The 24,939-nt window shown below is 39.7% G+C and overlaps 1 protein-coding gene across 1 annotated transcript; it reads left to right on the forward strand.

Annotated features, from left to right (window-relative positions):
- LOC109224303 lies at positions 6,946 to 15,192 on the forward strand. Its single transcript, XM_019388889.1, has 3 exons — positions 6,946 to 7,397; positions 11,709 to 11,907; positions 13,120 to 15,192. Exons 1-3 carry the CDS (start codon positions 6,946 to 6,948, stop codon positions 15,190 to 15,192), a joined length of 2,724 nt encoding a protein of 907 aa, XP_019244434.1.

Here is a 24,939-nt window from a genome sequence, read left to right on the forward strand (position 1 = left end):
TCCGGCATGTCTATTACGTGTTCCCTAGACGGGTTCACGTCATTCTGAGTTTCCAACTCGGAATCTTGAATATCAATCCTCACTTCTTCATTCACATTCTCATCAATCACATTTTCAAACACCAAAGGAACTTTATCTTCTTGCAACTCTACTTCGTAACTCAAAATTTGCTTTTGTCTGGAGGCATTCACATCACCGCCTCGTCCACTCCTTGTGTTACCGCCATAACATGATTGTTCCCACCCTTCGGGTTGACTACCATATCATTTGGTAGAGCCCCCTTAGGGCGAGTATTTAAGGACTGTGAGATTTGGCCTAATTGAACCACCAAATTTCTAATTGAAGTATTGTGGGAAGACAACTGAGCATCGGAATCCGCATTCTTTTTCATCATCTATTGAAACATCATTTCAATTCTCCCCATGTCATTATTGGAAGAACTAGGACCCTGGGATGAAAATGGGGGTGGATTGTTCGGTTGTTGATACATTGGGGGCCTTTGAAAGCCTTGCCCCCGATTTCCTTGATTTCTATTGTTCCAACCACCTTGATTATTGTTACCACCCCATTTGTTGTTATTTATATTCCAATTACCCTGATTATTTTGATTATTGTTCTGATTGCCCCAATTGGAATTTTGGTTGTTGTTCCCCCAATTACCATTGCCTTGTTGTTGTTGAATGCTCCAATTGCCTAGAGGTCTCCATTGTTGTTGGTTGGAAGAATTGCCCCTTTGGCCTTGATAGTTGTTCACGTATTGTACCTCTTCATTTTGCCCATCATAATCATCATCTTGGAATCCACCACAATCATTGTCAAATTGATCCGAACTCCCTTGGTTCTGTTGGCCTCTTTGTCTTCTTTTGATCACTAGCATGTTGACACCCTCCATGGCATTCACTTGGCGAGGATTTTGAACTTGTTGCAACTGTGCCTTTGCTAGTTGGTTCATTGTTGTTGTCAGTTCTCCTATAGCCTGCCCATGGTCATGTAGCTCTTTGTGCAAGTGAGTTACCGTGGGGTCACCCTATGACACATTGGCTCTACTTTGCCAAGCGGAGGATGTGTCAGCCATCTCGTCAAGAATGGCACAAGCCTTGTCATAAGTCAGCTTCATGAAATTACCGCCAGCAAGTTGGTTCACTATGCATTGATTTTGTTGTGTTGATTCCCCGGTAGAAGGTATGTTGCATCATTGCCTCAGTCATATCATTGTTGGGGCATTCCTTCACCATGGTTCTATATCTCTCCCAAATCTCGTGTAATGGTTCGGTGGGCTCCTGCTTGAAAGCTAAGATCTCATCCCTCAATGCTGCCATGTGCCCCGGTGAGAAAAACTTTGCAATGAACTTATCCGCCTACTCATCCCAAGTAGTGATGGAATGGTTGGGAAGTCGCTCAAGCCAATCCAATGCCTTCCCTCTAAGTGAAAATGGGAAGAATCTCAACCAAAGTGCATCCTCGGATACATTAGTTTGCTTGCTCCCCCAACAGGTATCCACGAAACCCTTGAGATGTTTGTAAGCATTCTGAGTGGGAGCACCCGTGAAATACCCTCGCTGCTCCAACAATGTCAGTATCACATTAGTAATTTGAAAATTGCCCGCCCGGATCCGGGGCGGGACAATTGCACTAGCATAGCCTTGGTTGGGAAGTACTCGAGAAGCCACTCTTGGAGGTGGCGGAGGAGGGTATGGAATATTTTCATTGGCATTGGCCTAGCCGCCTCTACGTTGTCCTTGAGGTACAAGAGGCACCTCATCATCTCCGACATCATCTACCTCCTCCCCCGCAATCACATTTCTAAGAGGGTCATTGTTGTTTGTTGCCATTTTGTACCTGAAGTTGTGACACGCACAAATTAGTAACGCAGAAGGAAAGAAGAATAATACACAAAACTATTTAGATAGATAGACAAAATCGTTAGCTCCCCGGCAACGGCGCCAAAAAGTGATTGAGGCCAACCCTGCACTACTACAAAGTAGCAAGAGTGGTCGAAGCAGCTTTTACCCGAGAAGGTCGGGATCGATTTCCACAAGGAGATAGAGATGGGAATTGAGTTTCTATCTAAACTGGAGTTGCGTAATTGTTCCTAATTGCACTTCTAAACATAGTTGGTTTTGATGTTACTTCTAAATTTATACTAAGATGCTAAACTAAGCTAAGTTAAGCTAAGAGTAAACTACTGAAGGTTGTCTAAATAGTGAAAAGGCACTAGGGAAGTAACTTTCTCCTAGGTGGATACTTGACGGGTTCTCGTGTCTAAGGCTAGGTTGTCATATTTGGGGATTACGATATAACCATTGCACGATTCTACTCACTTTATACCTCTTGGTAGTTTGAGTGATTCTAATTGACTTTCTCAAGATCAATTGGGTATGATAATTTGTGCAAGCAATTGAGGTTCAAGTCGGGTATTACTATCTCTAGGTTTAACCCTTTAATTAGGGATATCAATCTCTTGAGTACACCCCAATTCCTTGTTGGACTAATTTTCCTAGACTTAGCCTCTCTTTCTCGAGAAGAGCCCAAGTCAAAGAGGCATAAACTAGTGTTTGCAACCACTAATTCAACATTAAAACCATAAATTAGTCCAAATATCAAACACCCATAGACAGAAGCCTTAAAACACAAGACCCATCAATTACTCACACTAGGGTTGAGCCACAACCCTAGCTAATGGGTCTAGCTACTAATGATAATAGAAGAAAACAAAGAAATAGATGAAGAAAAACCCATAGTATTTAATTACTAACTAAAACTTGAAGATTCAATATAAAACTATTGTAAAATTACTCAAAATGGTAAAAGGTCACTGTTCACGAGCACAACTCTGCCTAAAATTATAACTCATGACCTAAAAATGGGAAAAGAAACTATTTATACTAGGCCGAATTTTCTGGACAAAAATACCCCTGCGGGGGTAGTGTGAACCGCACAAAATCGAGTGCGGCCGCACTGAGGCTCCTGGCTTAAAACTTCTGCTGAACTTGTCCACCGCCGGCCACACAAAATGCACCGCGGCCGAGGTGGCTTCTGTTGCGGTCCGCACAAAATGGAGCGGACCGCATTGGCAATGTTTCCCCAACTTGGCAACTCTCTGAACTCCAGCTTTGCAGACCCCACAAAATTGAGTGCGGCCGCAATGAAGCCAATGCGGTCCACATGAAATGCTTTGCGGCCGCATTGCTTGAATGCTTGAAATGAGCACCTCTCTGAACCTCCTCTTTGCAGACCACACAGAATGGAGTGCGGCCGCATTGGTCCTGTTACACTGTGCTTGGACTTGTTCTTGGTACTTGTGCATGTTTCACTCCTTTTTTGAGCTGGTTTTGACAAATTGTCACCTTGTTGATCAAACTCTGCAATCAAGTACAACATGTAAGCCTTTGGGACTATTTTGTACACATTTCTAATCAAAACTCAAGTAAGAACGAGTGTAAAATGCATCATAATCCCTAGTTATCAACCGGGAGGGAAATCTCCCCTTTCGTTACCTCGCCGGCCATGTTGAAGCCGTGGAGGACCCGGGAGGCGAGCACGATCTGGTCGAGCAACCCAAGCTATTCTACTACCCCCGATTTGATTATGTTGGCCAAGCTACCTGGATCCACGAGCACACGTTTGATCCGAATGTTACTTTGGAGAGATGAAATTACCAATGCGTCATTGTGCGATTGCGTCAAGGTCTCGAAATCTTCCTTGCTGAATACAAGGGTGTTTTCGGTCGCATGATCTGCGGATATTTTTATCCGTTTGATCACGGGTCCTTGGGGAATGTCGGTCCCTTCGATGATCATATGGACGATATGCTGAGGAATTTCTCTTTTTGCCCAGGTCGGATTTCTCCGAGTTTCCTGCTGAATCTCTCAGTGTGCGCTCTTGTTAATGAGAGAGCCTATATCGATGCGCTGGGCATCGCTTGTGACTCTGTCCACGGGAATTGGTTCTGGTGCGTACTCAGGGTTTTGTGGTGGCACACTAACACCTGAGACGTCAACACCATTTTTTCCATGGTCTTCAAGATTGATGTTTTCGCGTGTGTCCACTGAGTTAGACATTCTGAGCTGAAAGATCTTGGACAAGAAAAAGTGTGAAAGATAACTTGCGTTACGTAGCTAAACCAGCAAAAAAATGATCACTAATATTTTTAGCCCCACGATGGGCGCCAAATTGTTTACCTTGAAAATGGTAATTACAATTAAATTTGATTTTGTGGTTCTAAAAATACGTGATCTATTTTTATGCTGGTTGTTAAGCAATGGATGCTAAAGAAAAGATTAGAAATCGAGATTGCAGCTTAGAGACGATGTGATAATCGAACCAAACAGTTGGAGATCGGGGCCTCGAGCTATCGTTTGTAAGGCCTTGGGGTCGAGTTGGACGACCGGCTTAGAGCGATAGAAGGAGGGTTCACTTTACGAGAGCTATAATGATGACTCTTTATGATCAATGATAAGCAATAAATGAAGAACAATGAATAGAACACAATGAATATAAGCAATAAATGGAAGTAATGAGTTCAAGGGAATATGTTAAGTTAGAGATCAGAGAGAATGTTCTTGTATTCAATATTGAGTCTCAGATGTCTACAGATGATAAGGACCCCTCTTTTTATATGAGGGAGAACCCAATCATAGTACAAAAGCATTTGTTACAAAGTAGGATAGCTGGCACAGCTACCTAGTAATCAAGCGTAGACTGGTACTATTATTGCAGGTGATGTCAATTCGGGCTACATACCTAGGCAACTTCCCGCTTGCCTTCGATAATCACAGACTCATGCTGCGTCGAGGTCGAGTGTGAAGAGCCTTCGAGACCGAAGGTCTTTTGCTGAGTCCCCGGATCTTCGCGGCCTTTTCGAGGCTAAGGGAGAGGCGCAATAACCGCAGAATCGAGCCTCCTGATCCCTTCCGTATACATATAGTTCCTGAAATACTAAGTGATCCTTTTTTGGTATCTACACCGGTCGGAGAATAGATTGTTTCTAGGCGGGTTTACTGAGGTTGTACGGTGATAGTTTGTAGTCGTCAGACCTCAGCCAGCCTAGTTGAGCTAGAGATGCTGGATTTTGATGCTATCATGGGCATGGACTGGTTGTCAGCTTGTTATGCCACAATTAGTTGCCGAGCAAAGACAGCCCAATTTCATTTTCGGGGTGAGCCATTCCTTGAATAGGTAGGTAATACAGCGACACCCAGAGGTAGGTTTATTTCCTATATGAAGGCGAGGAAAATGATCGTAAAAGGGTGTATTTATCATATTGTGCGAGTTATAGATGTAGATGTTGATAGACCTACACTTCAGTCTATTCCAATAGTCAAAGAGTACGCAGATGTATTTCCAAATGAACTTCCAGGTATTCCTCCAGAGCGAGAGATTGATTTTGCCATCGATTTGCTTCCGGTAACTCAACCAATATACATTCCTCCTCATAGAATGGCACCTGCCGAATTGAAGGAGTTGAAGGAGCATTTAAAAGATTTGCTGGAGAAAGGTTTCATCGGGCCCAGTACCTCACCTTGGGGTTCACCGGTACTGTTTGTGCAGAAGAAAGATGGCTCGCTGAGGATGTGCATCGATTATAGGTAGTTGAACAAGGTAACTATTAAGAATAAGTATCTACTTCCAAGGATCGATGACCTGTTTGATCAGTTGCAGGGGGATAGATGCTTTTCAAAGATATATTTGAGGTCGGGGTACCACCAGGTCAGAGTTCGGGAGAAAGATATTCCCAAGACATCCTTCAGGACCCGACATGGCCACTTCAAGTTCCTTGTCATGTCCTTTGAGTTGACGAATGCACCTGCCGTATTTATGGACTTGATGAATAGCCTATTCCGACCATTTTTAGATATGTTCGTGATAGTATTTATTGATGATATTTTGGTTTATTCACATTCAGAGGATGAGCATGCGGACCACCTGCGAGGTACTCCAAACCCTCCGTGATAGTAAATTGTATGCTAAGTTTTCTAAATATGAGTTCTGGTTGAAGTATGTAGCATTCTTGGGGCACATTGTATCCGATGGAGGTATAAAAGTAGACACTCAGAAGATTGAGGCTGTGAAATCCTGGCCTAGACCTACCACTTCGACAAAAGTTCGTAGCTTTTTGGGCTTAGCAGGATAATGCCGGAGGTTCGTAGAGGGTTTTTCTTCTCTTTCGGCACCATTAACGAAGTTGACGTAGAAAGAAACTAAGTTTCAGTGTGACAGAGGCCTGTGAGCAGAGTTTCCAAGAGCTTGAGAACAGGTTGACCTCAGCGCCAATTCTAGCACTTCCAGAGGGTCCAGATGGTTATGCCATGTATTGTGATGCCTCAGGTGTCAGGTTAGGGTGTGTCCATCCACTTAAGATATGGCGGCATTATTTATATAGTGTTTATGTTGATGTATTTACAGATCATAAAAGCCTGCAATATATCTTCAAGCAAAAAAAATTGAATTTGCGACAGAGGCGATGGCTTGAGCTATTGAATGATTACAATGTTAACATTCTCTACTATCCAGGGAAAGCTAATGTGGTAGCAGATGCCTTAAGTCGCTGATCTATTGGTAGCTTAGCACATGTAGAGGCCGAGAAAAGACAATTAACTAAACAGATTCATCAATTGGTTTGTTTGGGGGTCGGTTAGTAGACTCTGGCAATGGTGGAGTTGTACTCCAAAATACTGCAAAATCATCTCTCATAGCTGAAGTAAAGGAGAGGCAGTACGAGGACCCAAAGTTGGTTGAGTTGAGAGAGCGAGTTCCGCAGCACAAGAAGCTATTGTTATAGCTCAAGGGAGATAGGGTTCTCAGATACAGGGGTCGTTTGTGTGTTCCAGATATAGCAGGGCTACAAGACACGATTATGTCAGAGGCACATTATTCGTGGTACTCCATTCACTTGAGTCGACGAAGATGTATCATGACATTAAGGATGTGTACTGGTGGAACGATATGAAGAAGAACATTGCTGAGTATGTCTCTCAGTGTCCTAGTTGCCAACAGGTGATGATAGAGCACAAGAAGCCCGGAGTGCTAATGCAGACTATAGAGATCCCGACATGGAAAAGGGAGGCGATAAACATGGACTTTATCACGGGTTTGCCTCGTTCTCATCGTAAGTTTGAATCCATGTGGGTGATAATCGATAGGCTCATGAAATCAGCTCATTTCCTACCGGTCAGATCTACATATACAGCAGAAGATAATGCAAAATTATATATTAAGGAGATAGTGCGACTACACGGAGTACCAGTATCTATTATATCTAACCGTGGGGCCCAGTTTACAGCACATTTTTGGAGGTCATTTCAGAGAGGTCTAGGTACTCAGGTGAATCTCAACATAGCTTTTCATCCACAAACTGATGGACAAGCCGAGCGCACAATTCAGACACTCGAGGATATGTTACGAGCATGTGTGTTGGATTTTAAAAGAAGTTGGGATGAACATCTACCTCTTATCGAGTTTGCATATAATAACAGTTACCACTCCAGTATCCAGATGGATCCGTACGAGGCTTTGTATGAGCATAAGTGTAGATCTCCTATAGGGTGGTTTGATGTTGGAGAATCTGGGTTACATGGGCCAAACCTAGTTCAGCAGGCCATAGATAAAGTAAAGCTTATCCGGGAGCGACTATTAACAGCTCAGAGTCGTCAGAAGTTATAATCTGACGTGCGCCAATGAGACTTAGAGTTCGGGGTTAATGACTGGGTATTCTTAAAGGTGTCACCTATGAAGGGCGTGATGAGGTTTGGCAAGAAAGGCAAGCTTAGCCCACGGTATATTGGGCCTTATAGGATCATTCGGAGGGTGGGCCAAGTAGCTTATGAGTTAGAATTGCCTCAGAATTGGAGTCTGTCCGTCCGATTTTTTATGTATATATGCTATGGAAGTGCATTGGCGATCCTACCCGAGTGATGCCCACGGATGATGTACAGATTACGGAGGACTTGTCATACGAGGAAATTCCGAATGCCATCCTAGACCGACAAATCTGCAAGCTACGAAAAAATGAGATAGCCTCCCTGAAGGTTTTATGGAGAAGCAAGAAGGTGGAAGAGATGACGTGGGAAGCGGAGGAAGAAATGAAGTCTAAATACCCCCACCTATTTCAAACGGAAGATATGTCTCGAGGTGGGATACCTCAGCACAGCTCTATTCAGGCCAGTAGGTCATCAGGTAAGCTCTTATTTTTGACTTTCATAATTTATAATGGACATCTGTGTGAAGCCAAGTGTTGCTATTTATAAACATTTGCCATGTGTGGCATGTATAGTATGTTTTTTGGCTGCATACAGGTTGGTTTTAGTCTGGTACACAGAGAAGACTCTGGCAAAGTTTTCCCAAAGTCTCTAAGAGTAAAACATTCGGGGACGAATATTTCTAAGGGGGAAAGGATGTTACATCTCGCGTTTTCGTACATTAAAGTTTCGTCTTCAGTTAATTGACGTAGACTCGGGGCTGAGATTTTCTTTAGATTATAAGCATTTATGCTATTTATAACAAGCAAGAAGTAAATGCCGTGAAAGATAAAGGGTAAACGAATTAAAGAAAATGAGTTTCGTTGAAGGTTGTCGATTTGGGATAAAATACGGTCCGAGCTATAATACCCAATATTTATGGGCTAGTGTCATACAAGGTACTACATGACTATGATAGTAAGGTGTACAAGGTATGTTAAAAGTGAGTAGTATTTTAAGTAAGTTGAGATAATTCTTAATTATGTGGGTAATTAGTTAATTATTGGGTAACGGGATATTACCTAATTAATTAAGAATATATTGGATAAGGATTTAATTTCATTAGGTGGCATCCCCCTTCAAACTAAGTGACTCATGACATTATGTAATCAATTTAAGTTGGCACATGGATACTACTCTTAGCCATCTTACAAACACGTAGCAAGGGGGTTGGATTAGTCACCCTATACTGTCTTGAATATCAAAATTCTTTTTGGAGGAAATTTGAAACTTTATATGAAGAAGACTCATATATCTAATAAAGATGAACGCTCAAAGTTGCCGTTGCTTATATTGCTGGAAATTTGGACCTTGCTTCCTACTCTAATTGATTAAGCACCACGGAAACTACAATATGTGCATGACCAACTGATCGCTCCTTGCCCATGCAGATTTTGTCTCAAAATGTTAATGAGTGAATGAATGACTATCAGCTCTTCTCATTGCCCCCCTCAAATAACAACAACAATTAAAAATCTCCCCATTGTTAATTGTTAACGTTAAACCACTGTAAGGTTAAGTTTGTGGAAAAGCTTCTTTAGTATTTATTTCAAAAGATGTGTTCCCAACAGGGAGTTCTTGGTTAGTAAAAGAATTCATACGAAATTGCACTGCGTAATAACAACGGGATTTTACAATTCTAAGGGAGTACGGTGCGATCCTTCTCAAGAATATCATATGAATACTCCAGGTATGTTAAGGCTAAGCCTTCCTTCATTTTGGCAAGATATCTAACTACGCAAGTTTGATAACGAGGCATAAAGAGAAATTCATATACCTGAATTTATGTATATTTTCTAGTATCATAAGTTACAGTATTCTCCCTTATCGGGACTTCATATTCAATTGAGTATTGTCTTATTCTAGTCAAGAGGGCAGAGAATGTATATATACAGTATTACAGTATTTTTACTACCATCGAGCTATAATCGATGGGTAGGCCCCTATTAGGCAACCTTTGATCAGATGGTAAGTTATATACCGAGCCTACTGTGGCCGAGAGCCTATGAGAGAGCCCAGTTGGCCGAGATATAGGGTCTAGTATGGTCGCGCAACTATGAGTGAGCCTACTACGGCAGAGCAGATATATATATATATATATATATATATATATATATACCGAGCCTTAGTGGGCCGGACATCTATTTTACTTACTATATTGAGAGAGTCGAGTTAGTATCAGCAGGTAGCATATCTTCGGATTATCTTTGACTCCCAATTACTTTCAGCTATTATATTATCAGTTCAGTTTCATACTCAGTACATTATGTCGTACTACGTCCCTTTTTCTAGGGACACTTCATTTCATGCGTGCAGGTGCAGACAGACAGACGGGTAGACCTCCTCAATAGTTGTTGCCCGAGTTCAGCTTTATCGGTAAGCTCACGTCCTTCGGGGTTGTCGGGTCTAGAGTTTTGTGTACATCCTGTATATATATATATGTATATAGGTTATGGGTAGGTCGGGGCCCTGTTCCGATCACAGTGTATTCAGCAATAGAGGCTTGTAGACATATCCTGTCAGTTAGTGCATGATAATAGGCTAGATTTATGTAATTTGGCGATTGTTTATGCCCCAGCTTGATTATGTTTCACTGTAATAATATAGTTAAATGATAAAAAATGGGCTCTAATTGTGAATTTCACATGTTGCAGGAGTGAGGGGCTTGTATGAGGCCTTAAAGCTGTGATTGGAGCTACATTGAAGCAAGAAAAACCCCTAGGAGCTGAGTACGCGAGAAGACAAGAAAAAGAATAAATGAAATGAAGGCCTAGACTAGCGCGGCCACTAGCGCATCAACTAGCGCGACTGCGCTAGCCTAGATGGTCAAGGAAGAATGGTAGGGCATATGCGCGCCCACTAGCGCAGCCGTGCTAGCCCAGTTCCGGAATATTAATTTTCAGGGGTAAACTTGGATGTCTGGGGGTAAATTCACTTAACCTATAGAAGGTCAAGCTCGCCCAAGGATTGATTATCAAGGTTTTCATAGCTTAGTGCAAGAAAAGGAGAGGCAAGAGGCAAGGAGGATAATTCAACATCGAGTTCTTCCTTTCTTCCTTTTGTTTTTACGATTTATGATGAATTTGAATATCGTTGTGATGAACACTAGTATGAGTAGCTAAATATTTAGTCTAGGGTTTTGATGGAACCTATTGAGGGTTGAACTTCTTGTTATGTTAATATAGTTTGCCCGATTTAATCTCTATTTGTTCAACTACGTTCTTATTGTTATTAATTGACAGGATCCTCAATTAGCTGTGCCTATTTAGTGTGCATAACTCGGGAGAGAGTGCATATTTAGGTAATTGTTGAACAACACCACTACCAAAGTATATGAGGGATCAATAACCGAGGGTTCAAAGGCGGGATTAGGAATAACGAAGCCTTGGGTGCAATCTAAAGTGGGCTGTAATAAACAAAGCCAGCTAGTGTATCTCGGGAGAGTGCGTCTAGTAAATTATCGTGATTACTCCGGAGAGATTTACGGTAATAATAGTGCTCATGATTGATAGAGATGATTAGGCAATTCTATGTGAAACAGAACCGGAAGGGATTCCATCAATAGGGGAATCATAACCTTAGATCCTTCTCTTAATTGTTTACAACTTAATCATAATTAGTTTTCAGCTATTTATTTACTGTCATTCGTAGTTAGTAGAAATACCATCAATTGTTATTCACAACGTTTGGGAAGCTGACTCCGTGGAATTTAGTAAGTCTAACGAAAGTAATTGATAGGTTAATTCCTTGTGGGTTCGACTCTGAGCTAAATACTCAGATTATATTTGCAACATCCGCGTGTCCTTTTCATAAGGCATAGTTGGGCGTGATCAAATTTTGGCGCCGTTGCCAGGGAATTAACGGTGTTATCAATTACAATTGAAAGGAATACAAAAATTCTTAGTGTAGTCAGTTTTCTCTATACCCAATCTATACATTAAAATTTTAACGTTTGTTGACTTGGTTATACAGGTGCATGCCTAGAAACTCAAAGAGAATTGGTGAAGTATTCGAAGCTCTATCAGATTCCGAAAAAGTTTTTAAGGCCTTGAACCGGGCCAACCGGAAAAGCAAACAGCAACCAACAATTGAACAATTCGAACCGAACATGGGTGATAACGAAAACAATCCACCTGCACCTATAGCGCCACCGGCACCTCTTGTGCCAGAGGCTGCTCTTTATGACTGGGCACAACCCACAGCTGAAAATCTGGCCACAGCGATTGTAGTCCCGCAGATACAGGCTGAATCATTCCAAATCACGAATAACATGCTGCACTTGTTGCAGAACAAGGGACTATTTTCGGGGTCACAAGTCGAAGATCCTCAACAGCACTTGAAGAATTTCCTGTCAATCTGCAAAACCCAAAGGCAGCCCAACATAACTCCGGAAGCAATCAAGCTGTTATTGTTTTCATTCTCAGTGACAGGAGCTGCCCAGACCTGGCTAAACTCACTCCCCATAAATTCCATAACAACTTGGGAGGAGTTAGTCAAGCAATTCCATAACAAGTTCCACCCACCCAACAAGACTGCTCAACAAATTGATGAAATTTTGAGTTTTAAACAGAGACCAATGGAGACACTGCATGAAACATGGGAACGCTTCAAAGGGATGCTGGTTATATGTCCACACCACGGTGTTCCAGATCTGATGTTGGGGCAGCGGTTTTACATGGGATTGTTAGATAGCATGAAGAACATAGTTGATGCTTCAGCTGGTGGAGCATTTTTGAGCAAAACATGGAGAGAAGGCCAGAGTCTACTTGACAAGATGGCACAGAATTCGGGATGGACAACCAGGAATGCACCTATCACCCCAATGGTTCACTCAGTGCCCTTAGATCCATCTAACTCTATGGCTGAAAATATGGCCACCTTATTGACTCAGATGAGTATACTCACCAAAAAGGTGGAAGAATCAGGGCAGAAGCAGCAGGTACACATTGTAGATACTACCAATGGGGGCTAGTGCACATCTTGCATTAGTCAGCCAATTGGTAACCAGTGGAATGCGGAATATGATCATCATCACTACCCTGAAGACATGAATTATGTGTCTAATTATGGAGGCCAGAGACAGGGTGGTCAAAATTGGGGTCAGCAGCAACAGCCTTACAGGCCAGTCCAGCCACAGTTCAACAATGGAAACATGGGAGGTATGAGACCTCCTAATAATATGGCACCTTACCAAAGGCCACAGGGATACAATAATCAGAATCTGCAGCAGGGGTATCATCCTCCGCAGCAGCAGCATGGTGGACGGTAGGAAGATGGGTTTGCTAGACTCGAAGCAATGATGCAACAGGTTATTGGGTCTAATGCAAAAATTAGTGAAAGAGTAGATGCACATGATTCAGCTATCAAGAATATTGAAGTGCAGATGGGCCAAATTTCGATGTCTCTAAACAATCGNTTGAATTCAGAAGTAACCAACCAGGAAGTGTATGAAGGGCTAAAAGGCATAGGTGATGATAAGGCACCAGGGATAGATGGATACAATGCTGTATTTTTAAAGAAGGCATGGCATGTTATAGGGGATGAGGTGACTAAGGCAGTGCAGGAGTTCTTCAACACAGGGAGAATGTATAGAGCTATTAATTGTACAGCTATAACTTTGATACCAAAGACCGATAATCCAGCAACAATTAAAGAATATAGGCCAATAGCATGCTGCACAGTGTTGTACAAGGTGATCTCCAAGATATTGGTAGCTAGAATGCAGAAGATACTAGGAGCAATCATATGTGAAGCACAAGCTGGATTTGTACCAGGAAGAAGAATAGGAGATAACATCATTATGGCACATGAATTAGTTAAAGGTTACACAAGAAAGCACATATCTCCAAGGTGCATGATTAAAATTGACTTACAAAAAGCCTATGACTCAGTTGAATGGAGCTATTTGGAGCAGATTATGAGACTAATGGGGTTCCCTGAAAGATACACAGCTTGGGTGATGGAATGTGTGAAGACAGTAAACTATACAATCATAGTAAATGGGGAGCCAACAGAACCATTTGATGCCAAGAAGGGATTGAGACAAGGGGATCCAATGTCCCCATTTTTATTTGCAATAGCAATGGAGTACCTAAGCAGATCATTGAAGGAAATGACACAAACCAGGCAGTACAAACATCATCCCAGATGTGCCAAATTATCACTAACTCATTTATGTTTTGCAGATGATCTCTTAATTTTTTCCAAGGGAGAAGCAGAATCAGTAATGAAATGCTTCAATCAATTTTCAACAGCTTCTGGGTTACAAGCAAATAAAGGGAAAAGTTCAATTTACTTTGGAGGAATGGGACAACAAGAACAAGAACAGATACTGCAGGAATTAGGATTTACAAGAGGCGAACTGCCATTTAAGTACTTAGGAGTGCCACTCTCAACTAGGAAGCTGACAATGATACAATGGAAACCAATCATTGACAAAATTGTGGCAAAAATTACTTCATGGACAGCAAGAAAATTGTCATATGCAGGAAGGAGTCAATTGATAAACAGTGTCTTATTTGGAGTTCAATCATACTGGGCTCAAGTGTTCATCTTACCAGCAAAAGTAATGAAAGCAGTGGAAAGCTTCTGCAGAAGCTATCTTTGGACTGGAAACAATACTATTTCAAAAAAATCATTGATCAGTTGGGATAGGGTATGCAGCCCAAAAAGCAGTGGTGGATGGAATATCATAAATATGAAGCTGTGGAATAAAGCTGCCATAGGCAAGCTTTACTGGAATGTGGCACAGAAGGAAGATAGAATGTGGATAAAATGGATACATGCATACTATATAAAAGGGCAGCAGATGGAACAAGTTAAAGTACCAACACAGGCAAGTTGGATGGTGAGGAAAATACTGGAAGCAAGGCATATCATAGAAAAAAACAATGTGCAGATAAGTAAGGGAAAAGGGATCATAAAGCAGATATACCTGAAGCTGTTGGAAGATCAACCTAGAGTCATGTGGAAATGTCTGATGTTTGGCAATGCTGCAAGGCCAAAAGCAAAGTTCACTTTGTGGTTACAACTGCAGAACAAACTACTTACAGTGGAAAGGTTAAAGAAATGGGGGATTCAGGGAGAAGACAAATGCAGCTTATGCCAGGGACAAGAAGAAACAAGAGATCACATTTATGTAGAGTGTAGCTACACAAGGGAGGTACTAAAGAGAGTGATGCACTGGGCACAGAAACTAAGCCTAACAGGAACTAACTGGGAGCAACATGTGCAAGAAGTGATTAGAAAAGCTAAAGGGAGATCAAGAGAAGCACAACAATTCAAAATGCTATACACAGAAATGGTACATAATATATGGATAGAGAGAAATCAGAGAATTTTTGAAAAGAAAAATAAGAACTGGGAGAAGATAGCTAAGGATACAGTGTATGTTTGTTGCGCACGAGCTCCTCCTAGTATAGCTGAATTGTGCAGGGATATAGATTTTAAAAGCTAGATAGGAAGAGCATGAGATTGTAATGTCCATATGATAGTTATGCTGTGATAGCTAACTATGGAGCTTTGTAAATATTACTGGTGATTAATATAAAGGTTAATTACCAAAAAGAAAAATATAAACTTTGAGATTAGAAAAGGAGAGCTTGCGGCTGTAGTGTGGACAGTTGGGGGGAGAAGTTTTCCCTCCGTGCATAAGTACTTGGTTAGATGCACAAGTAGTTGGGTCGGGTATAGCTCTCATCCTTCTGTTTGTTTGATTAATACAAACTTAATGTAGGCTGCCAATTACCTTTTGCTTCTTATTGCTCCCTCTTTTATGTGTTATAAAAAAATAATGTAAACTATTAAGCGATTACCTCTTAAGTACAATTTTGTCTTTTTATTGGTGGCCTGGTACATTCTCATTAGTTTATTCTTTGCAGAGGCGAATCTAGAATTTCAAGAAGATGGGTGCACCACTGACGACGAGCTTGAAACAAGTCACGAATGCAAGATGTTGTCTGTAACTCCAACAATTGCTAAGTTAAGGTTTGATAGTTGATATTCGGCTATATAGATGATATTTACACCTTAATATTACCATACTTTATTATTGTTTTATAGGCAAATTGCCAACAGAATGCTCTAAATGGTGTTCTTTTATTTCGCAGGGAATATTCTAAGTAAGGAAGCACCACGAAGTGTTTTGGAGGCAATAATGTGAAGAAAACGCCCACTCAAGAAGTACCCGAGCACAAAGAAGCAAGAAAATGAACTGAGCAAATTCCACCGCGACCGCGGTGGAACCGCAGGAGAACCGCGGCGGATCAAGTCATTGCGGCAGAATACTCAGCGCTCACCGCGGTCGAGCCGCGGTCTTGCCGCGACCGCGGTGCACTGTTCACTCGCCAGGAATTTGGGGACCAAAGTGTGAATTCGGGAAAACTTGTGCCAAACCCTTATAAGCTTTAGGAACCCGCCCAAGATTATTTTAAGCTTATTTTTAGAATACGTTGGAGGCAAGAACAAGTGTGAGAAGAATAACAAAACATTAGAGTTCTTCTATCCTCTCTTTATTATATTTCAATTGCCCATTATGAATAATTTAGTAGTTTTATCTTGTTTTGTCATGAGTATCTAATTTCCTAGTCTAGGATTTTGATGGAACCTATTGAAGGATGAACTTCTTGTTATGTTAATATAGTTTGCCGGGTTAATCTCTATTTGTTCAACTATGTGCTTGTTGTAGTTAATTGACAGGATCCTCAATTAGCTGTGCCTATTTAGTGTGCATAACTCCGGAGAGAGTGCATATTTAGGTCAGTTGTTGAACAACACTACTTCCAAAGTATATGAGGGATCAATAACTGCGGGTTTAAAGGCGGGATTAGGGATAACGAAGCCTTGGGTGCAATCTAAAGTGAGCTGTAATGAATAAAGTCAGCTAGCGTAACTCGGGTGAGAGCGTCTAGTAAATTATCGTGATTACTCGGGAGAGATTTATGGTAATAATAGTGCTCATGATTGATAGAGATGATTAGGCAATTCTATGTGACACATAACCGGAAGGGATTCCATCAATAGGGGAAATCATAACTTTAGATCCTTCTCTTAATTGTTTACATCTTAATCATAGTTAGTTTACAGCTGTTTATTTACTTTCATTCTTAGTTAGTAGAAACATATTCAATTGTTATTCACAACGTTTGGGAAGTTGATTCCATGGAATTTAGTAAGTCTAACGAAAGTAATTGATAGGTTAATTCCTTGTGAGTTCGACTCTGGGCTAAATACTCAGATTATATTTGCAACATCCGCGTGTCCTTTTTATAAGACATAGTTGGGCGTGATCAAATTTTGGCACCGTTGCCGGGGAATTAACGATGTTATCAATTACAATTGAAAGGAATACAAAAATTCTTTGTGTAGTCAGTTTTCTATATACCCAATCTATACATTGAAATTTTAACGTTTGTTGACTTGGTTGTACAGGTGCATGCCTAGAAACTCAACGAGAACTGGTGAAGTATTCGAAGCTCTATCAGATCCCAAAAAAGTTTTAAGGCCTTGAACCGGACCAACCGGAAAAGCAAACAGCAACAAACAATTGAACAATTCGAACCGAACATGGGAGATCACGAAAACAATCCACCTGCACCTATAGCGCCACCGGCACCTCTTGTGCCAGAGGCTGCTCTCTATGACTGGGCACAACCCACAGCTGAAAATCTGGCCACAGCGATTGTAGTCCCGCAGATACAGGTTGAATCATTCCAAATCACAAATAACATGTTGCACTTGTTGCAAAACAAGGGACTATTTTCGGTGTCACAAGTCGAAGATCCTCAACAGCACTTGAAGAATTTCCTGTCAATCTGCAAAACCCAAAGGCAGCCCAACATAACTCCGGAAGCAATCAAGCTGTTATTGTTTTCATTCTCAGTGACAGGAGCTGCCCAGACCTGGCTAAACTCACTCCCCATAAATTCCATAACAACTTGGGAGGAGTTAGTCAAGCAATTCCATAACAAGTTCCACCCACCCAACAAGACTGCTCAACAAATTGATGAAATTTTGAGTTTTAAACAGAGACCAATGGAGACACTGCATGAAACATGGGAACNAGCCTCGTCACTACTCGACCGAGGTTAAGCTTGCCACTTAGTGGGTACCGTTGTGGTGTACTCATGCCCTTCTTTGCACATATTTTCCGTATGCAAATCCAGGTACCGCTTATCAGCCGCATTATTAGTGAGGCGTGCCAACTATAGAGACTTCAAGGTATATTTGCCGCGCCCGCAGACCTCGGAGTCCCTAGCTACTCTTCCCCATTTCAAACACTTCTTGTATTCCCTTTGTTTGGACTCTGAAGTATAGAAATACTGTTTTCTTTTGTAGTTTGTGACTTACGATATTCTGGGTTTTGGGAGAGTGTATGTACATTTCGAGAGTGATTATTGTATATGCCGAGCGGCATCTAAATTTCTTATTTAAATCTACCTGTTTGCTATTAGTTGTTATGTTTTCGCTTCATATTTTCGCAAATGTTAGGCTTACCTAGTCGTAGATACTAGGTGCCGTCACGAAGGTTCACAAAGTGGGAACTTGGATCATGACAGAAACACTCTTATCTTTTGGCTCAAATCAGCGTTTCATATGGTTTCGTCTTCAGAGAAAAAAAAAACTCTTTGCATTTCTCCTTCAGAGATCATGTACTCCATTTGGGTGAATTTCTCAACTTAATGTCTTCCTTTACTGTTAGAGTTTGCTGTTTTTTCTTGTGCTGCTACCTTCTTTGTTCGTTAGTTTTCCGCTGTTCTTTCTCTATTTAAGAGCCCGTTTGGATATAAGAATTTTTTTTTTTTTTTTTTGCGAATTTTTTTTACTTTTTTTAAATCAGCATTTGGTCATAAAATTTCCAATTTTCACTTGAAGATGCATTTTGGAATTTTTCGAAAATTTGAAAAACTGCAAAATACTGTTTTTCAAAGTTTTCACTCAGATCACTCACAAAACTTCAAAAACAACCCAAAATTATATTCATGTCCAAACACAACTCTAATTTTCAAATACCAATTTTACTTGAAATTTTTTTTCACTTTTTTTTTTTAAATTTTACAATTCTTATGTCCAAAAGCCCACTAAGATATCCAGTTGTTGCTAATTAAACTTTGGTGGATTTATATTAGGTCTTCTACTTATGTGATAGGCTTTTCATTTTTGTTGGATTTTCTATATACTTGTCTTTAACTTTGTTAAATTTGCATATGCATTTTTGGAATAAGATACATTCATGCAAAAATTTGGATATTTGATGCATTCAAATCTTACTTTTGGGCAATCAAACTTAATTCTCTATTTCTCCTCTTCAATTTTGGGACTTTTGTTTCTCCAATTTCTGTTATTTTTTAAAGATTTCGACTCACTTCATCCCTTTTAGTTTTTTCTATTTTTCCCCACATTTTGAATAGCATAAGAACATCATGCTTTTTACATACTACTATTGTGTTCTATTATTAGGATGTAGTCTGACTTAGGGGTGTGCATTCGATTTATCGATTCGATTTTGACCCTTATCGATAATTACTTATCGATTATCGATTTGTACATATGCTTATCGTTATCGTTTCAATAAGGTTTCGATTTTTTCGATTTCGATTTATTGATTTTTGGGGCTTATCGATTCGGTTATCGATTACACCAATAAGAAAATTTGCGGGATTCCACGGAAAGTATATCGCTATAAACACGCCTAACTAATATGGACCAAAAGAAGCTAAAATAAGACGAACAACGTTTATAACATAAAAATTGTGTCAACAAGCATATGCAACGAAACTAAAGTAAGGGATCAAATGTATGCCGCCAACACTCCAACGGTATAAAAAAAAATACATCATCACGGCTAATTCTATTTTCCATTAATTTGAACTTCATTCCCTTGAGCTTTAAGTATGATCATTCCTTAAATGTGGTAGATGAAATAATAGGGTTAGGGACTTAGGGTAAAGGAAAGGGTATTATAGAATAAGGGTAAAAAAAAAAAAAAAAAAATTTTTTTTAGTATTTCTTATAAATCGATAAACCGAAGAGGACAAAATCGAAATCGAAATCGATAACTCGATAAGGAAAATTTCGAAATTGAAATCGATATATCGATAAACCGATAACAAATAATCGATTCGATTTATCGATAAACCGATTCGAATGCACACCCCTAGTCTGACTCCTTTACTCTTCTTCTATTAAGTTTTTAGTACGCTAATTATGGTAATGTCCATTGTTCGAAAGGTATTAGAGGCTCTAAGATTGTAGCTATGGGGTCAATGAGTAATATTTGCATGTGATGTAAGCAAGATAAATAACTTGCCAATATTTAACGACTTGATTACAAATGACTTAAATGACAAACTGTTGAACTAGAACAATATACATTACACTCTTTTTTAATCTCATTGTTNTTAGTTTTTAGTTAGGATTAACGGGCTACGAGCTAAAATCGAAAGAGAACCCATAGCGTTGATACACCTGAACACAATAGACACTAGAGTGTAACGTTTAGTCCAAGTGGTTGATTCTTACTAAAGTGCCTTAAATTGTATGTTTGTCACCGACTTGAATGCTCAGAAGAGAATGTCTTGATAAGCCAATCTGGAATGAGTCATATGCCATGTGTGTGTGAGTTTTACTGTATTCCATGATTCACATTTGATGCCTAGAACTTGCCCCGTGTGTTTGCAAAGCGAAATAGTAGTTTCATTCAGTCTGAGAAGTGATAAAGGCATTTCTTTGTTGAGCCAGACATATAAAGTAAACCCACCTAATTGTAATACATCTTAGTTAACCCCGTTGAGCCTATAACCCTGTTTCTTTGGCAACCACAATGCGAACCTTACCCAATTGTTTGAATAGCCTTCTGTTTGAACCCTTGTACCTCCCATAAGCACTTTAATGATATTGAAATTATGCAAAAGCAAAAGTGTGGGGTGGTGGTTTGGTTTTTGAGTGGAACCGTTGAAATAGAGAAAAGGTGCAGTGTTTGGAAAAGGAAAAGAATAAGCACCACTTAGAAAAAGAAAAAAATGAGTAAGGGTAGTAATCAATAAGTGGTGGTTTGTTATAATTGCACCTAATGGATGGGGTTGTTGTAAAAGTGGTGGAATGTTTGGTTGACATAAGTATGGTTTTGAATGTTAATGTAATTGTATTAAAAAGTGCTTAGAGAGGCTAGTCACTATATCCAAATATATTCTACCCGTCCCTTAGCCTACATTACAACCAAGTGAAGTCCTATTGATCTTAGACTGAGTGGGCTCGATTAGTAAAGTAGTACACTACGGGCAAGCCTACGGTGCATCTTTGTGGCATGTGAATGTTCTTTTTTAGAGTGAGCAAATTTTGTCTATCTAAGTTCCTAATTGTTCTAAAGATCATTATATGTGGAACTACTCTCTTGTGTGAATGTGAGGGCATGTGATTCATGAAGGAAAGGCAAGTCTTGACTTCTGTGTAGAATAGCTTGAGAAAGTATGAATATTGCACGGCACGTGAGAGTCGACTTTTGATGCTATTGTTCACTACTAGGCGTAACTTATGTGATTTGTTCTTGGTGTGATGCGTTAGGGAATAATGCTTAGTTAAGGAACCTCTATAGAGTGTGGTGGATTGCTCGAGGACTAGCAATGATTTAAGTGTGGGGTGTTGATAATAGGTTAGATTTATGTAATTTGGCGATTGTTTATGCCCCAGCTTGATTATGTTTCAATGTAATAATATAGTTAAATGATGAAAAATGGGCTCTAATTGTGAATTTCACACGTTGCAGGAGTGAGGAGCTTGTATGAAGCCTTAAAGCTATGATTGGAGCTACATTGAATCAACAAAAACCCCTAGGAGCTGAGTACGCGAGAAGAAGAGAAAAAGAATAAATGAAATGAAGGCCTGGACTAGCGCGTCCACTAGCGCGACCGCACTAGCCCAGATGGTCGAGGCAGAATGGTAGGGCATATGCGCGGCCATTAGCGCACCCACTAGCGCGGCCGCGCTAGCCCAGTTCCGGAATATTAATTTTCAGGGGTAAACTTGAAAGTCTGGGTGTAAATTCACTTAACCTATAGAAGGTCATGCTCGCCCAAAGATTGATTATCAAGGTTTTCATAGCTTAGTGCAAGAAAAGGAGAGGCAAGAGGCAAGGAGGATAATTCAACATCGAGTTCTTCCTTTCTTCTTTTTGTTTTTACGATTGATGATGAATTTGAATATTGTTGTGATGAACACTAGTATGAGTAGCTAAATATTTAGTCTAGGGTTTTGATGGAACCTATTGAGGGTTGAACTTCTTGTTATGTTTAGTTTGCCCGATTTAATCTCTATTTGTTCAACTACGTTCTTACTGTAGTTAATTGACAGGATCCTCAATTAGTTGTGCCTATTTAGTGTGCATAACTCGGAAGAGAGTGCATATTTAGGTAATTGTTGAATAACACCACTCCCAAAGTATATGAGGGATCAATAACCGAGGGTTTAAAGGCGGGATTAGGGATAACGAAGCCTTGGGTGCAATCTAAAGTGAGCTGTAATAAGCAAAGCCAGCTAGTGTATCTCGGGAGAGTGCGTCTAGTAAATTATCGTGATTACTCGGGAGAGATTTACGGTAATAATAGTGCTCATGATTGATAGAGATGATTAGGCAATTCTATGTGAAAAAGAAGCGGAAGGGATTCCATCAATAGGGAAAATCATAACCTTAGATCCTTCTCTTAATTGTGTACAACTTAATCATAGTTAGTTTTCAGCTGTTTATTTACTGTCATTCGTAGTTAGTAGAAATACCATCATTTGTTATTCACAACGTTTGGGAAGCTAATTCCGTGGAATTTAGTAAGTCTAACGAAAGTAATTGATAGGTTAATTCCTTGTGGGTTCGACTCTGGGCTAAATACTCAGATTATATTTGCAACGTCCGCGTGTCCTTTTTATAAGGCATAGTTGGGCGTGATCAGTGCAGTATGTTGGGCTTGTAGGCCCTGTATTTATATTTTGTTGGCTTGCCAGTTGTAGTAGTTATGACGACCTTGCCGGCCCAGCTTTATATTGATATTTAGTCGGGGAATTTGCATCTATACCCGCTTTTTGGGTCACGTTTTTTAATTTAACCGCTTTGCAAAAAAAATTGCAAACGTACCCACTTTTTCGCTTAACTTCAGCATACGGGTCTGAAGTAGCAAAGGCAATCACGCAAACTTCAGCATTCTAGTAGACGGGCCTGAAGTAGCAAAAATTGCTGAACCAAGTGTGCTAAAGTTTTGTTCTAGTGCTGAAGTTTTGTTCTCTATTTGCTGAAGCTTTTATTTGTAATTGCTGAACTTAAGCATTCTAGTAGCTGAAGTTTTGTGATGCTGAAGTTATTTAGTTCATTTGTAAAAACTTCACCATTAAATAAGCTGAAGTTTTTTTGTCCTGGATTCATTAGTTTTGTCATAAAGCTTTTTCAAAAACTTCAACAGAAGATGCTGAAGTTATTTAGTTCATTTGTAAAAACTTCAGCACTATATAAGCTGAAGTTTTTTTGTCCTGGATTCATTAGTTTTGTCATAAAGCTTTTTCAAAACCTTCAGCAAAAGATGTTGAAGTTATTTAGTTCATTTGTAAAAACTTCAGCACTAAATAGGGGCGACCAAATAGGGCGCCCCATACAATTTTTACTATTTAGTCAGCGTTAGTTTCCATTCAACTTTATATTTTGTTTCCCAAATTCTCTTCCAATGTGGCCCATGGCCAACGTATGACATTATATGTTTAGAATGCCTTAGTCGCAAGTTAATACACAAAAATAGATGAGACACGGGTGCCGGTCTCGTCCCAGGTTCGGGGCGTGACAGATGTACCGTATCGATTTAAGCGTTCACAATTTTCACCCACATAAGGCTTTGGTGGAGTGCCAAAAGTTCAGCTATCAAGATTCTAGAAATTTTGGAGTTAGTCTCTCCAAAAGCTGTATATAAAGGGGACTTTAAGCTTAATTGAGTAGGGGTGTGCATTCGATTTATCGATTCGATTTTGACCCTTATCGATTATCGATTTGTACATATGCTTATCGTTATCGTTTCAATAAGGTTTCGATTTTTTCGATTTCGATTTATCGATTTTTGGGGCTTATCGATTCGGTTATCGATTACACCAATAAGAAAATTTGCGGGATTCCACGGAAAGTATATCGCTATAAACACGCCTAACTAATATGGACCAAAAGAAGCTAAAATAAGACGAACAACGTTTATAACATAAAAATTGTGTCAACAAGCACATGCAACGAAACTAAAGTAAGGGATCAAATGTATGTCGCCAACACTCCAACGGTATAAAAAAAAATACATCATCACGGCTAATTCTATTTTCCATTAATTTGAACTTCATTCCCTTGAGCTTTAAGTATGATCATTCCTTAAATGTGGTAGATGAAATAATAGGGTTAGGGACTTAGGGTAAAGGAAAGGGTATTATAGAACAAGGGTAAAAAATAAAAAAAAAAAATAAAAAAAAAAAAGAAAAAAAAAATTGTATTTCTTACCGATAAATCGAAGAGGACAAAATCGAAATCGAAATCGATAACTCGATAAGGAAAATTTTGAAATCAAAATCGAAATCGATAAATCGATATCGATAAACCGATAACAAATAATCGATTCGATTTATCGATAAACCGATTCGAATGCACACCCCTATAATTGAGGGGTGAAAACCGATAAGGCTCTAACAAATCTTTACAATTTTTAGTTATAGGCATATCCTGAAACTACTCAATATTTCAATGCAATCTTTTATTATCTTTATTTATTATAATAAATCGAACCCTTAAATCTCTTGCAAAGGAGGTGTCAACTTTGTGCTCAGTCCTCTCTTTATTTGCAACTGGCAAGCCAAAAAGACGAGAGCGCGCGCTTGAGTTCAAAATGACTAGAAGCTGCTTCTAGTCTTATACATGTGCTGAAAAAGGTTTTTTTTCCCTTCTTAAAGTATTTAGTTAGAGACATTTATCTCCATAATGAATAATGATTATCTTAATTAATTATCTCAAACACTAAAATGTTGTTCAAGCAAAATATTGCACAAAATTGTGGAAATAACTTCAGTTATTCTTTTTAAAATATCCAACTTTTTATTCCATGCACTCTTTTCAACCAAAACTTTTTTTGTTTAACCATCTGGTGTCAAAAGCCATTATCTCAATAGATTAGCGCCAAGAAATCCCACTAATGGGGTCAAC

This window comes from Nicotiana attenuata, chromosome 3 (assembly GCF_001879085.1).
Source record: "Nicotiana attenuata strain UT chromosome 3, NIATTr2, whole genome shotgun sequence".
Taxonomy (NCBI): domain Eukaryota; kingdom Viridiplantae; phylum Streptophyta; class Magnoliopsida; order Solanales; family Solanaceae; genus Nicotiana; species Nicotiana attenuata.